The sequence below is a fragment of the Physeter macrocephalus genome, chromosome 16, assembly GCF_002837175.3.
Source record: "Physeter macrocephalus isolate SW-GA chromosome 16, ASM283717v5, whole genome shotgun sequence".
Taxonomy (NCBI): Eukaryota; Metazoa; Chordata; class Mammalia; order Artiodactyla; family Physeteridae; genus Physeter; species Physeter macrocephalus.
Window position 1 is genome coordinate 5,727,551 of NC_041229.1, and position 15,689 is coordinate 5,743,239.

At 48.0% G+C, this 15,689-nt stretch overlaps 1 protein-coding gene across 1 annotated transcript in view; it reads left to right on the forward strand.

Annotated features, from left to right (window-relative positions):
- Positions 1–13,786, forward strand: part of ETS1 (ETS proto-oncogene 1, transcription factor) — a 30,435-nt gene extending 16,649 nt beyond the window's left edge. Inside the window, exons 6-7 of the mRNA XM_028500964.2 lie at positions 11,649–11,767; positions 12,981–13,786. Of these exons, the coding sequence (XP_028356765.1) occupies positions 11,649–11,767; positions 12,981–13,196 (335 nt within the window). The 3' untranslated portion in view covers positions 13,197–13,786. The remainder of the gene's footprint in view (positions 1–11,648; positions 11,768–12,980) is intronic.
- Positions 13,787–15,689: the final 1,903 nt, after the last annotated feature.

Here is a 15,689-nt window from a genome sequence, read left to right on the forward strand (position 1 = left end):
GAAGGAGAACTCCCTGGCGGCTCTGGGCTGGAGCGGCGGGGGGAGGGGGGGCAGAAGCCCCTTGGTGTTGCCTGCATGGACGTTCCACTGCTTCCGCCTCCTGACTGGTTCGCCTTGGGACCGTTTTTCTTAATCATCTGCCACCCGTGGAAAAGATCACACGGTGGGAGGATTTGGCCTCACTATTCATTTTTTTCTTCTAACTGGCTTCGAAAATATGGACAGGGAGGTTCCCCGTTTCCGTCAGTTGCCCTTGAAGACCGCAGCTGGCTGAACCACCCCGGGGTCTGGACGCAGCTACGGTAGCTCCGGCGAGCTGCCTTTGGGGCAGAGAGGCCCCTTCATACTTTACAAAACAGATCTCAGACCCTGGTGTTCCAACTCCCTGAGGCCTGTGGGTGCCTGGATTAAGAGGCAGGAAACTTACACGATGACCCATCTTTTCTGGGGACCCAGTCCCCCAGCTCTAAAGGGGTCTCTGAGTCTCCCATTTTTTGGGTCACTGTTTCTTTAACAAAATCTAACTCCAAGTGGTGGAACTGGGTGGTGACGGTTCTGGAATTCCACTCTGTCTCCACTTTGAAGCTCCACCTTTTTGTCTTTGAAGTCAGATGTTTCCACTGAACAAAATTCAGCCAGTGTGTTGCCCAGGCATCCACACAGGTCCTGTCGGCCTTGAGCAGCTGGCCTGGAGACTCCCGCAGCCTCTGCTGGGAAGGGCTCTGTCAGGTGGCCCCGATTTCGCCCCTTGGCATCTCCTGGTTCCCGGTATGCCTTTGCTGCTCTGGACACTGATTGGCCAATGGTTCCTCGGCATGGAGACTCCATCCAAGAGGTGCTACAATTGACCCTTGAACACCACGGGGGTGAGGGGCGCTGACTCCCACGCAGTCAGAAATCCCAGTATAATCCCCAAACTTAACTACTAGCCTACTGTTGACCTGCTAACATAAGCAGTCGATTTACGCATATTTTGCCTGTTCTATGTACATCTACGTATATTTTATGCATTCATGGCATACCTCACTTTTTTCTTAGTTTTTCCATATTTCTAGGCTATGTGGTTTGTCTGAGTTCTTTTCAAATTGTTGCAAATCGACAAAAAATTTTTCCAATGTATTTCTAAAGAAAAAATCCACGTATAAATGGACCCATGAAGCTCAAACCCCTGTTGTTCAAGGGCCTCTGTATATCCCCCCCTCTTCTCCCTAAAGTGACTTTCATGTGATGCTTACAGACGGGATGGTTATCAGCACCCCGTCTGTCACTTTTATGCCTTCAGACTTAAATCCAGGTTAAGCACATGAGAGGAGACCATCCAGGCTGTTTGACCACTGGGTATGTTGCAGAGGCTTCATCGTGGTGGGGTTAAGAGCACGAACTCTGGAGCCAGGCAGCCTGAGTGTGTCCTGGCTTTGCCACTGACCAGCTGCGTGACTGTGGGCAAGCTGACATCTCTGTGCCTCAGTTTTCTCATCTGCAAAATGGTCATAATAGGAGTTCCTGTCTCCTAGGATTATTGTGGGAATTACATGAATAGCTTATGGAAAGCACCCAGCACAGTGCTAGGTCCACAGGAAGCACCCTCTAGGTGCTAGTTGTTACCACTGTTTTGTATGATTCTCCAGACCTTCTGTCCTTCAATACAGTTCTACATTCTTCGAGGTCAGGGGATGATGGATTTGACTTTACAGAATTCCAGTAATTCCGGGCAGTATCTTGGGGGCACAGCCAATATTTCATATCAGACTAGGTCACTTCAGCTATTCAAGCTCAACCCACATGTGTGTTGAGCTCCTACTCTGTGCTAGACTCTTTCATACGCATTCTTTTTTTTTAACTGTCTCCGATGACCACATGAGGAAAAATCTGTTATCCTCTTTGTACAAAGGAGGGAATTGAGGTTCAGAGGGGGAGGAAGTCTAGCCCAAAGCCACACAGCAAACAACAAAGGAGAGGCCTTTCACAGGTTTTCACAATGCCAGACAACTTGTAGGAAAATATCCAACGTTAGTAGCATGTTAGTTTGGGTCTGCAGATGCCAAGGCATGATGAGACTCGGGGGAGAACATCTGAAGGACGCAGTGGGAAGAGGAAGAGAAGGCAGGGGAGCCTTCAAGCTGTGCCGCAGGTAGGAAGGAGATTTGTAGGAAGAGCCTCCAACTGCAGCTCAATTCCAGGAGAGGTGTGGCCAGGCTGATGGGAATCCTCGGTCAAAGCTGCCCAGTCGGGGAGCTCTCTGTCTTGCAGGAATGGCCTCATGTGCCCTCTCTGCCATCCCTGGCTGGAGCAGCCCCAGGAGGCCTGACCTTGGCGGGGACAGGGTAGATGGGGTCACATATGCTCCCTGTGGCCGGAGGGCCCAGCAGCATGTGGTCATGGCCCCATCATCCCTGACCGATCAGCGTGATGTCTGGCTGGTCGTACAGCAGGACTCTAGACCGGGGTCCCGACGCTCTTGGTGGCCCATGACAGGCTTCTGGATTCAGTGCCTATTGTTGACTTGAACTTACCCAACTGCATTGTTCGCTGTGTGACTCACCTCTCCCTGAGAGATAATGAGAGTGAAAGTTGTCCTAAGGTGGGTGACTGTGAAAGTCTGAACTCGGTGAGGAGGCTGGGACTTGCTTGGCGGGAGAGGTGCTCTTAGGGCGGGGCTCCGTGGAGGTGTTTGACCTTCAGAGCTGAGATGGGTGCAGTTTCTCGTGAAGGCCCCTCAAGGCTGGGTTCTCGCTCCTTTGTTCTTTAAAGGCGTGGGTAGCGCCTTTTCAGCTCATCCCATCATGGTGGAACAGAAGCGTTTCTTCTGCTGCCTCTACGCTGCTTTTAATACCCTCTTCTGTTATTCCACCCAATCTGGCTACCATGCTTTACATTTGAGGGGTGTTCAGAAATTATTTGCTAGATAAAGGCTTGAAAAGTTATATGCTCAAATGATGGCTTAGGATCTAGTCACCTCCCCAAGAATTTGAATACGTTAACTAGTCATTTCTCGAGGGGGAAACTTTACCCCCTAGGATAAAATAAAGCTCAGATTGCATTTGAGAACCTACTAGAAAAGGTCCAGGCTTCAGAACTCTCAAGTCCTGTTTTCTAGTTCTAATCAGTGAAGACATCCTCCTTTCTTCCTGTCACCTACATACTTAGGAAGGGCATTTTCTTTTGACATTTACATTAGTGACATAAAGCTTTTTTTTTTTTCTTTTTTTTTTTTTTTGGCTTGTAAACAAAATTTTCACTCCGTACCCTCAAATCCAAACCTTACCCATTTCTGGTGACTTCTTAAAACAATCAGTTACCTCGAAGACATCAGGAGGAAAAGCTGTAAAGAAACCCACTTCCTGGCTTGAGCTTTGCTGGCTCACTGTTCAAGTGTGTGTCTGAGTGGCAGATTGAACATGGTTAGGCAGAGTTCTTGGGTTTGGAGGAAAGGTGCCTGCATTTGAGTACAGGCTGCCCCTTTAAGAGAGGAACGGTCTCCTTTCCCTGCGGCCGCTCCCACACATGTGTACTTGAACACACGCAGGTGTAAGGAGCCCAGGCAAAAACAAGGGTCTTTCCTCCAGACGCTTAAGTGCGTAGCTGTCTTGTTCTCAGGCCCCAGGCAGACCGCAAGTGAGCCTCACTTTCGTCTTTCCAGGTGGGGCAGCCCGGCCGACCCATTGCCAGCCAGCCAGACTCGCTGCCCAGACTGTCCTGGACATTGATGGCTGCGCGAGACTTTCTGCTCTTCCTTCAGTTAATACTGATGGGCTCTGTCTCTAGGGCCAAGCTACAGACATTTGTGGGGAATGCTGGACCCACTCTAGCTCAGCCCTACATCATTATTAGGTGGAGTGTGCTTTGGTGATGAGTATAAAATGATTAGGAGGGGAAAAACGTGCATTGGGGGAAAGAGGTTCTAAGTCTGTCTGTGGCCAAGATTTCCCCAAACCATAAAATGTCGGTGATACTTTCACTTGCAAAGCAGTTTGCATCTGCTGTATCTTTTTGTGCCTGCCTACTTTGAATTAGAGCAAGAACTTCAGAGTTATCCCTGAATCACTTTAAAAGACCTTAACTGGTTATTCTCATCGACAGTGTTTAAAAACATTTTACACTCACACGCTTTAACCATTTTGTCTTAGCTTCTAACTTTCTCCGTTTTCAAAGTTGCCGTATAAAAGGCCAGTTGAATTCTTGGAAGAATAATTGAATTTGACCTAGTGCTTTTGCTATTTTTTTTTCAACTCCATCTTTTTTTTCCTCTTGTGTTCCTTTTGAAAAGTCTGCTTTTAAAAATATTTTTTTTCTGTTGTTTAATTCTTCCATCGTTGTGTTTTATTATTTTATTTTATTTTTTTGGCTGCGCCGCACAGCATGTGGGATCCTAGTTCCCTAACCAGGGATTGAACCCGTGCCCCCTGCAGTGGAAGCGCAGATTCTTAACCACTGGACCGCCAGGGGATTCCCTCCATTGTCGTGTTTTATATCGTTCCCAAACTGCTCTGCGCTGTGGTCAGCTCTTTATATATACGCATATATTTATATTTATGTTTATTTTTAATAATAGGGACTTAATCTACATCTCTATAAAGTAGAGAGGAGCAGGGATAACTATTTTCATTTTAGGGATAGATAAACTAAGGCCCAGAGAGGTTAACCAGCTGCATGAAATCGCTCAGTGAATCAGGGAAGAATTGAGATCAAAGCTCTAGACACTTGACTCCCTGTTTTGGGCATTTCCCACCATCCTGTGTATATTTTCATTTTATAGGATGCTATCTGCTGTTATCTCTCTGTCAGTATGTCCAATGCCTGACATCTTTGTTTGTTTGTTTAAATTTTTTGAAATGCTTCCTCCTTTCTTTTGGTCTAACGTGTCAGAGACATGGACTTGACATTAAAAGCTGGTTTTAATTATTTTCTAACTTGTTTCCATTGTTAGATCCTGGCTGTACCAGCGATACATAAACACAAGGGCATGAACACGTTGTCCCTCGTGACGTTCACGAGGTGTGTTTTTCAAGTGCCTGTTAGAATGTTGTTTGTGGTTATGAGTTGAATTATTGGAACTCATATCCCTGATTGCCGCCCTTGTGTCACTAGCCATTGATAGAGGAACATGTGTATAGAACATATTGATCTACAGTGATTCACTGAACCAAGGCACCTCGGCCAGTTACAGAACGTATCGTACATATACAGATCGTGTCGGGGATGAGGTGAAATTGGGTTGAGTTGAGGGCAAAGGAGGGACGTGGCTCAGAAGAAGTGGGAAAAGGCACCTACAGGCATAAAGCCAAGCCAGAGTGTGAAGCAGTCTCTGCTCTTCCTTCTTTTGAAAATCTCAGTGCTCTGGATGCCAAATCATCCAGCAGTACATCTCTTGGCTCATTCATCCTCAGGCAGAAGACGGTGCAGCTTCATGTTGAGTTTGGCCCAGCGGAAGCTTTCTGTTCAGTTTGTCATTAAACGTCATTTCATATGGAAACAGAGGGACTTGGCGATCTTTTGTGAATGATAATTTAGAAGGGGGTTGACAAGAAGGGGGTGATGCGTCGACTCCGGGGTGACCCACCACCCCCAGAGGTGGGCCCTCCTGCAGTAATTTGAAAGACAGATACACTTGGGAACAGATGGGTCATTTCTGGATTTGAGTGTTCTGTTTTTGCCATCATCGTTTGGCTGTGGGTAGAGACACCTGGGTGAAAGGGAGGGGCCAGTCGGTCCCGTTCCTCTGTTTTAGAACCACCTGTCAGATGTGTGCTATTGGGGCAGAGTGAACCCTGTTGCAAGGGTGACCAACCATGAGAGTTTCATAGGTTAAAATAAATGTGGTGTCCTGCCCACACCGAGGTATTTGACTTTGAGAGTCGAGCTACAGAGATTAGATTCTCAAAGTAGCAAATGAATTCCCCAAAGGACAGGAGGTGTGGTCGTTTTTATTTTGGGGCCCATGTTGATGAAACGTGGCCTGGGAGTCACCCATATTGTTTGGCCCCAAATATAGGTAATAGAGAGAAGCAGTTTGGGTCGCTTTTTTAAACCCTGACACCTTTCTGCAGAGGAGGGTTGTTTTGAATCATGCAGTTCAGTAAATGTTTACCGAGCACCTGTCCGAGTCGAGGTCCCAGGCCTGGCACTGAACACAGAAGGGTCAATCAGACGCAGCCCAGGCTTGCAGGGAGCCGACAGCTGGAGTCACTTAACAACAAATAGCTTTTTGATAGCTGGTGTTTGTTGGTGAGACACCATCCCAGGCTTTGGGTTACAGCAGTGAAAACACACAGTCCCCGCCCTTGGAGCATGTGTTCTCGTGGTGAGAGCGATGCAGGGAGAACAAAGCTGTCAGAGCTGGTCTTGGTGCAAGCAAAGCATGATGGGAGGCTGCTGCCCCGGGCTCCACTCTTGTGTGTTAGCCTCGCGCTGGGCACAGGTGACAGAGTGAGAACTTGCAGCTGAACTGGAAAGGAAAAACTGAAGTCCCACCCTGACCCCGGTTCATGGGCAGTGAGCTCACTGCCATGGCAGGCGCCCCCGCAAGCCTAGAAACTGAGAAGATACCTATACATGGCCCCATGGAAAGAATTATGGTCCTGAGCATCTGGGGCGCCTTACTAACATCCCATCCTAGCCTGTTGCTTTCCTTTTACCTAACTTGCTCACTTCTTAGCCTCGGAGCAAGGGAGTAAAAAAGCAGGGGCTTTTAAATAACCATCCCTGTCTCATTGGGATCGATGGGGATCTCCCAGTCCCTAGACAACGAGAAGGGACATAGACAACCAAATGAGTAAGACTTTACTTGAAGCTTTGCCTTAACAAAAAAAGAGATTGTAGCCTTGGATTTGAAGTGCTTTGAGGGTCCCCTGTGGAGGGAAGCATCCTCGTGTGACTTGCTCTGCTGGCCTGGGGTCCCTCCAGGTAACCACCTGATATTATCTCTTCTGAGATTGTGTCAGAGTCTTCAGATCAGGGCTGTCAGTGTTGTGCTAAGAATTTTCCTCTTCCCCCCAGAAGCCGAGAAGAACAAAGCAGTCAGAGGAAATTCCCCACTGCGGCCAGGGAGGGGGCCGACGGCGGGGTAGGGGTGTGTGTGAGTGGGGCAGGGCCCCCCCCCCCCCGCACCGCCTCGGGGAGAGACTTCTTTCTAACAGGGACCCCTCTGTTGTTGCGGTGCAGAGCTCTGAAGCATAGTTTCCCAGTGATGCCACTGGATTCCTGAAGTGTGACACCCCAGGGCAGCCTGGTGAAGGCAGCCGTTGACTGCCTCGGGCCCCTGGACAGGGACACCATTGTGAGTCACATTTGGTGTCTGAGCTCCTCCTTCCCATGACTGGCACTATTCTTAGTACCGTTCTCTGCTGCCCGGGACAAAGGTAGCTGGGACCACAGTCCAGTTGGGTGGGTGGGTGGGCCTGGGCCCAGAGCGGAGAGGAGGTGCCGGGAAAGTAGAGGAAAAGCCTTTACCACTTGAGGGCGTGTCGGAGGGAGGGCGCTGGATGGAGCCCGGCCCTGAGGATTGGAGCAGACCAACTCCAAGCGCTGCAGAGACAGCCCCTGCGAGAGCTCGGACCGGGAGGGCCAGCCTCAGCCATTGTTTGCACAAGTCTGGGGCTTGAGCACTTCCCTTGGGCCTGGACTCGGGTGCTGGCCAGGAGGTCGGTGTCACCGGGGACCCCAGAGCCACCTCCAGGTGCTGGCCTGTCAGGTGGCCCTGATTTCCCCTCCCAGGCCCTCCCACAACCCCGTTGTTGTGGAAACGGGCTCCCGCGTTGGACTGTCCACTGGCCCAGCCGGCGGACGAGCCGTCCCGGTGCCCGCATTCCTGCCCTGACCCAGCGTTTCTGGCCGGCAAAAGAACCCCGTGTCCTTCCCATTTCTGTTGTCTCCACAGCCAAAAGGCGGGTCGGGGTGTCAGCAGAAGTGGACAGGAGAGGAATCTCTGGGAGGCATCACGGATCCCTTTCATTTGGGGCCACCGTGAGGGCTTTCTGAAGGGTTAACAGCAACTTCCAGAAAGCCCTGGGTGGGAGCCCTGTGCGTGGTTGGCCTGAGTGGGCTGGCTGGATTTTTCCTCAAGAACTGAGGAAGGAGCCTTGAGCTGACATCACTGCTGTTTTGACTTTGCTGTTGTGCAGCCCAGCAGAGACTCCCCATCCCGCCCTGTGCTTCCTTTAGGCATCTGGTTTCGTGTTTATCTTCCCTCTTCTCCTCTGTAAATAGGAAAAAAAAAAAGACTTAGAGGACACACCACACCTAGGACCTGGGCGCCCAGTTCCCAGATTTCAGCTTTGTGTTCCTTACGAGCAAAGGAAGACTCACGATGAGGGAAAAGCGAAAACACCCACATGCAAGGGCTCACCCCGCCCTCGGCCACATCCATAGACACCAGGGGTCAGATGCACACAGAGAACGGTCTGGAGCTCAGGGCCTGTGGCCGGGACACCTCAGTTCGGGAAGTGGCGGCAGGTCCCAGCGATGCTAATCAAAGCCCCTTCCCCGCTTGATGGCCGCACGTCTCGAGGGTGGAGGGCGGAGGTGGCCCTTGGACCTCCCTCCCCGGACTCGGGATGTGCTTGCTGTTCCCAGCCAATGGCCAGGTCTTGCCTGGGGACAAGAATCCCCATATTTCTTTCCCTTTCCTCAGCTGGGTATAATTTAGCCCCCCTTGTCTCCCCAAAGGGATTTCAAGACAAGTAGTGTGAGAGAGGTTTTAAGGTAACTGGTGGGGGGAGAAATAATGAGGTTACATAGACTAACGGCGACCACGAGGGGACCTGACTGGGCCGGAAGCGCCACCTGTGGCAGTGGGCACCAAGGTCACGAGTGACGGCTGTCAGGGGAACCACTGGCCGCCCAGTGTCCTGGGCCGCTTGCTGGGAGAGGCGGGGAAGAGAAGATGTTTTTAAAAAGCCGGGTCTTTTGATCCCTGGGACCACCGCAGCCAGCGGGCAGTTGAGATGCCAGCTTCTGGGTTGGTCTTGCCTAGGGGCAGTGGAGTGTCGAGATGAAGAATTTGGGGGTCAGGCTGCCTGGGTTCCAGCCACACCACTTCGGACCTGCGTGGCCTTGGGCAGGTTATATAGCCTCACAGCGGGTCAGTTTTCTCTGCTGTAAAGTGGCAGAAACGAATACTAACAACACACACACGGACTTATCGTGAGGGATAAGTAAGATGCTATAAAGCACCCCATGTTACTACGGTACCTAGTAGGTACACGATAAATCATAGCTGCTGTTCATATTTTCCTTTGCCAGGTGTCTGAAAGCAGCACCCCGCTCTCTCTCATGTCTGTGGTATGTGGTACTGACCCAGGAGAGGACCGTGAACTCCCTGGCTTATTTACATAGTTTTGGACGGTAGTAGTTGATTTTTCCTTACATGTCTCATTTCCGGGATCCTGTGGGTATCTATACTCATTCTCCACTTCTTCAGGGAACCTATTATGTCACAAGGGCTATTATAGCTGCTTTTTTTCTTATTATTTTGCCACCAAAAATTCCATAGCATTTCTTAATAGAAATCTCTTTTCTTACTCCTGTCCATCCGGATGACTTCTCAGTGATTCCTCATAGGAAGTCACTTCAGGACATTACTCCAGGCAGACGGTGGTAGCTGGTGACTATCAACTGCTGAGAAACCTGCAAATGTGTCTGAGCTGTCCATGAAATTGTTTTTCAGCGAGGGGTAGAAACAGAGAAGGGTAGGCTTTACCAGCGTAGTTCCTGGGACTGTTTCCTCAAACGTTAATATATTTTGTAGGCACTTGCTGAATCATTTAATTCTAGAATTTGTGTAAGGTATTTCTTGCCAGATGGGTTTAAAGTACTCAGAGTGAGGATGAGGTAGAGATATTTCACTTTCCCTGTTGAGCTTGGGCTGTGCTGAGGAAGGACCACTAGGAAGCTGTTGCTATAGCAGTTGCTTCCTTTGGCTGTCCCAAAGCTCAAAGGAAGCTCCCAAACCAGCTGCTGTTTGCTCATAGGCGCCCATCAAGGTTACACTGGTGCCTGGGAGTCAAGGCCCGGGCAGTAGGCCCACCATTTTCTAATTGTGCCCCGGACCAACATCACATCACTTTTCTGAGCACCTTTTTCTGCACCGGTAGAATGGAAACAGTCAGCCCAGTGTGCCTTGCCTATAAGGAGAGTAGAGAGTGGCTTTTAGGAGTAAGCAAAATGGTACATGTGAACATGCCTTATAGACGTGTAAGACATAACAAAAGTTTGCCCTTAGAGGTCATAAAGGACATTTCTTTTTTAGACTGAGAGGCAACGTAGAGCTTGTTTCCTATTGAATTTCAGTTTACTTTGGATCAGACAAATTTGAAACTCAGGTTGAGGATTAGAGTCTAAAAAAAGTCAAGTTTTCCTGTATGAGTTAGAGCGTGCCAGGCTTTCTTCATCTACATGGACTGGGTCTTTCCTAGCCACACTGTGTCCAGATTGCTTCTGAGATGGTGTTATAAAGCACAGCGTAGACTTGTAACAAGCGTCATGGACTATTGAAGCCCTATCTGTCTCTCTAGCTACACGCATAAACTAGGTAGGAATCACTGGTGGCATTGTCATTTCTGGGTAGAAAGCTGTCCTGGAAGGAAATCTATGTAGCATAAAGCTTTTAGCATAAGATAAATTGATAATCGGAGTATGTCAGGCCTTCTAGAACTAAGATCTTGGCGGTGTTGATGACTAAGACAAGAGACGTGTGTGTGTGTGGTGTGTGTGTGGTGTGTGTGTGGTGTGTGTGTGTGTGTGGTGTGTGTGGTGTGTGTGTGTGTGGTGTGTGTGTGTGGTGTATGGTGTGTATGGGGTGTGTGGGGGGTGTGTGTGTGTGGGGTGTGTGTTTGGGGGATGTGTGTGTGTGTGTGTGGTGTGTGTGGTGTGTGTGTGTGTGGTGTGTGTGGTGTATGGTGTGTGTGGTGTGTGTGTGTGTGTGTGTGTGTGTGTGCGTAAATTAGAGTATACCGAACCCATGGAGAATTTCGGCGACAGTCCTCACCTGACCTCTGAAGATTTCAAGTTAGTTCCTCCCAAAGTGCTTATCTTCCCTTTCTTGGTTTGGGTGCTTGCTGGTAGGTGGCCTGGGGGATGGGATGCTGGTAGAGAGGAATATTACGACCAAAAGAACATCTAACTTCTGTTCCCTTGTTAGATCACTACCCTAGGGTAGTGATCCTTCTCCCTCGAAAATCAGGGGCCAAAGGTTCCCTAATCTAGAGGGTGCTGATGGGCTTTGACTTCTGATTGGAACTGGCAAAGGCATTTCTTGGTTCGTCCCTTGAGTGCTTTGTAAGGCAAAAATAATGATTTCGTTTTTGAAGGCAAAAAAAGATTATGCTGCCTTAGAATATCTCAGAGGAGCGATACAGTGTTTTCTTTCTGGAGTTTGCTTAGCAATAAAAATGGACTGACCCTTAAGTCGATGCAAATAAGGCAATTGCTATTCTGTCTTAAAGGCTGTTTTGGTAGGAATTCTTCACCCGTTCAGTCTCGTCAAGCTCCTAGCACCTCCTGTACGGCTTGTGCTCTGTGTTGCCTTCATTTTCCCCTGGCCGATGGGCTGAGAGAGGAGGGGTGGGGAGGGCCCTGTGATGGGATTAGTTGCTGCGAGTGTGGAGTGTGGAGCGTCTGGTGTAATGATTCACCATGGCTTGTGTCTCCAGGCAGTGGACCAATCCAGCTGTGGCAGTTTCTTCTGGAATTACTCACCGATAAATCCTGTCAGTCTTTTATCAGCTGGACAGGAGATGGCTGGGAATTCAAGCTTTCTGACCCAGATGAGGTAAGAAGGGAGTGACTTCAGAGTCTCCTGCTGAGGGAGGATGAGAGAGAGCTCTGGAGATGGGTTCTGTGGGGTTGATGACATTTTCTAGGGTTCGAAGCTCAGCTCTGCCACCTGCTACTTGGGTGGCCTCGTCTGAGCCTTGGTTTCCTTATTTGGAAAATAGTGAAAATATCTACACTGGCCATTGGTTTTCCAGGATTAATTGATATGATGCCCGTAAAGTGCCTGGCACCTAGTAGGCCCTTTGTAGACACGAGGTGCTTTCTCTGACTTTGCACCCTCCCTGGTCTTGTGGCTCTGTGAATATGGAAGGGGTCTGACAATGTGAGAGGCCTTGGAAGATTGGTACAATTTGCACGTTAACTTGTGTTTTCATTAACAAATGCCTTAGTGAGGGAAGGAGGAATAAGTTGAGTTTGGGATTAACATATACACGCTACTATTTATAAAACAGGTAACCAACAAAGACCTACTGTATAGTACAGGCAACTGTACTCAATATTTTGTAATAACCTTTAAGGGAAGAGAATCTGAAAAAGAATATATATATATATATATATAATATATATGTTTTATATATATGTGAATCATTTTGCTGTACACCTGAAACTAACACAACATTGTACTCAATTATACTTCAATACAAAAGCAAAGACAAGACAAAACAAAAACGCTTGGCGAGTGGTTGCTCTGTACCACGCCCAATTCTGAGGAAAAAGAACAATGAACAAGAGAGACAACCTCTCTGTTCCGGCAGACATGAGGAGCCCTGTGCCCAGTACAAAAAAAAAATGCTTCCTGTTGATGAAAGGCAGGTGTGATGGCAGCTCAGCCGTCCATCCCTTGCATTAGATTTCATGCTTTCAAAGCAAGGACATTCTATTAGTAATACAGGGTAAGAGGAGACACTATAGTGTTGCTTTTCTTTTTTTATTTTTTAATATCAGATGCTTTAACTCCATTCCCTAGGAGTTCAGGGTGACTGTGTTTTCATCAACTCAAAGAATCGACTTGACTGTCATCGTTGCCCAACCCTTGAAATTCGGAATTCAGAAAAGATTGGTCAGAAAAGTAACTTCTATGTACATGAATCTCTAACCCTCTCTTGAACATCATGGGTCACCATGGATGGGTGCAGGCAAATAAACATGTATATTTGGATTATCCTGTAGATGTTTACCCCTCTTCCTTTTTTAAAATTAAATTTCAGGTGGCCAGGAGATGGGGAAAAAGGAAAAACAAACCTAAGATGAATTATGAGAAACTGAGCCGTGGCCTTCGCTACTATTATGACAAAAACATCATCCACAAGACGGCGGGTAAACGCTATGTGTACCGTTTTGTGTGTGACCTGCAGAGCCTCCTGGGGTACACGCCCGAGGAGCTCCACGCCATGCTGGACGTCAAGCCCGACGCCGACGAGTGATGGACACCAAGGGGCCGGAGAAACTCTGCTGCGACATTTCAAAGAACAACCACGTTGGTCGGACTCTTAATTTTTAATTGTTATTCTATTTTTAATTTTCCAGAACTCATTTTTTTACATTCAGGGGTGGGAGCTAAGTAAGCTGCAGCTATAATCAATTGTGTGCCGTTGGAGGAGGAGAACCAGGACTTGTGGGGTGGGTGGGACAGGAAATTCTTGAGCGGATTTTCAGGAGAGAGACAAGGGCCTTCTTAGAAGCTTGAAGGATCTGGCTTAAGGGAGGAAGAGACTAACGTGTCCAATCATTTTTTTAAAAATCATCCATTAAAAACAAAATGTGTCTTGAGTTACGGACCTATTAGCAAAAGAAATTGATGCATCAGGAGTCATGAGACTAATAAAAGGCAATTAATTTCCTTTTGTTGTTAGGTCTGGGAGGGTGAAAAAGAGGGAGGTGGGGTAAAGCCTTTTTTGGGGGGATGCACTAAAAATCAAGGACTATTTACCTGTTATTCTACTTTCCAAACAAAGATGGACTTCAGTGGGGAGGGACCAAAACTTGTTTTTGTGTTAAAATTTATTCTATTAAATTTTGTGCCAGTATTTTTTTTTTTTTCTTAAAAATCGTCTTAAGCTCTAAAGTGGTCTCAGTATTGCTGTACCATGCAATTTTGTTTTTATTTGCTGGCTGAGGATTCTGTCACAGTGAAAGGAAACTGTTTATATAGACCCCACTGGAAAGGCAAAGCGCTGTCACTGAGATCGGGGAGTCCAAATTCATGTGACTGATGTATGGAGGAAAAAATAAGGCTGATTTGGGTACAAGGGAACTATGCATGTGAATTTCACCTATAATTTTTTAAAAATTGTGATCACACCCCTCTACTTACTTGTCATTAGTGGATTCTCAGAGTTTGGACTTAACGTTGAGCTAAGCATTAAGTCTTCGAACTGAATGTATTTTGCAGCCCTGGTTTTGGACCACAGTAAATGTAGGAGCACTGTAGAAGTCATGGAAAGGGGATCGAAGGGGGAAGATTGACCTGGTTCTTTACTGGTTTTAGACCTGTAACGTACATGACTTGGAATAAAATCTGTATGCATGGGCATTACCCCTCAGGCCTTAAGAAATAAGTCCTGAACGCATGTCATTCCCCGCTAACACTCTGTACTTTCTCCTTTGTGTATTATTTTCCCAGCATCCCACATTTATTGCTTTCCCCCACTCTGTTGTTCAGTAGAGGGAGATGTACAGCTTTCTGATGGGTGAGTGAAAGAGTAACTACAGACATGACATGAGTTGGAGAGCGTCTGATAAAGCCATTTAGATGTCCTGAGTTTTAGGAGCCATGGAGATGAAGGGAGCCTATGAATACAATGGGGCTTGGCTGTCTTTGGGAGAAGCGCAAGGCTTTCCTTTGAAGCGTTTAAGGCAGCTGAGTCGGGTGTCAGGTGAGACTGGGTGGGCAAGCAAGGTGCATAGTGCAGATGCCATGAGGGCCCCGTGCTTTGGATCTGTTATTCTGGCACAGGGTAAGTGGAGGTTAGTAATTGCAGAGGAAGGAAGACTTGAAGGGATAGGAGCTATTAGGAAAGGAGCTAGGGTGTAGGAATAAGGTGGTCCATGGGATTCACATCTATTTTTAGTTCTCCCAAAGTTGAACTACAAACATAATCAACTGTGGTGTTGTAAAGGGTCATCTGAAAATGGAGTTTGGGGAGGGAGGACCAACATCTGACCACTAAGGAAAAGTGCCTCATACAACTAGGATCCCTCGCTTCCCCAGCTATACAGGCGCCTGATTCAAAGGAAGGTGACAGAAGGATGGCTTTTCGGGCTTCAGTGAGGAAGGGGAAGAAACATTTAGGACGGGCTCCAGCTGAGAAACTGGAAGTACTAACTACCTTCTAGCGTAGCTTCAAGAAATTGGATTGTTTTCTCCCAGGTCCTCTGGCAGACCCCGAATTATCAGGAACTTAGCTCTGTGATTCACGCGTTTCCTCATACTGAGAAATCGGAGCGTCTGCTTGGAAAGCAAAGGCTGAATTTAGCCCAGCTGTGTATTTTGATCTTCTTCCGGATGCAGGTGCCTTAATGAAGCTCTCGAAATATTTTAGGAGCTGCTCAGGGAGTGTTAGGCAGAACTGTTTGGACTACATTGTTTTCTCTTAGATTATGTGATCTTTGTTGGGCACTGGCAAAGATGTGTGTGCGCCTGCGTGCGTGTGCATGCGTGTGTGTGCGCGCGTGCGTGCGTGTGCGTGCGCGCGTGTGTGCGTGCGCGCGTGTGTGTGCATGCGTGTGTGCGCGCGCGCGTGTGTGTGTGTGTGTGTTTGCAGACATGCAAAACTGCAGCTGAGATAATCCCAGGGCTTTCTTGTGAAGTCTTTCCACATGTCAGTGGTGGGTGAGAGTAGGACCAAGGCCGGGCATCGGTCACTGCTTGTTTGCCACCGGGCATAAAATCACTTTCTCAACTCATCAATAACCTT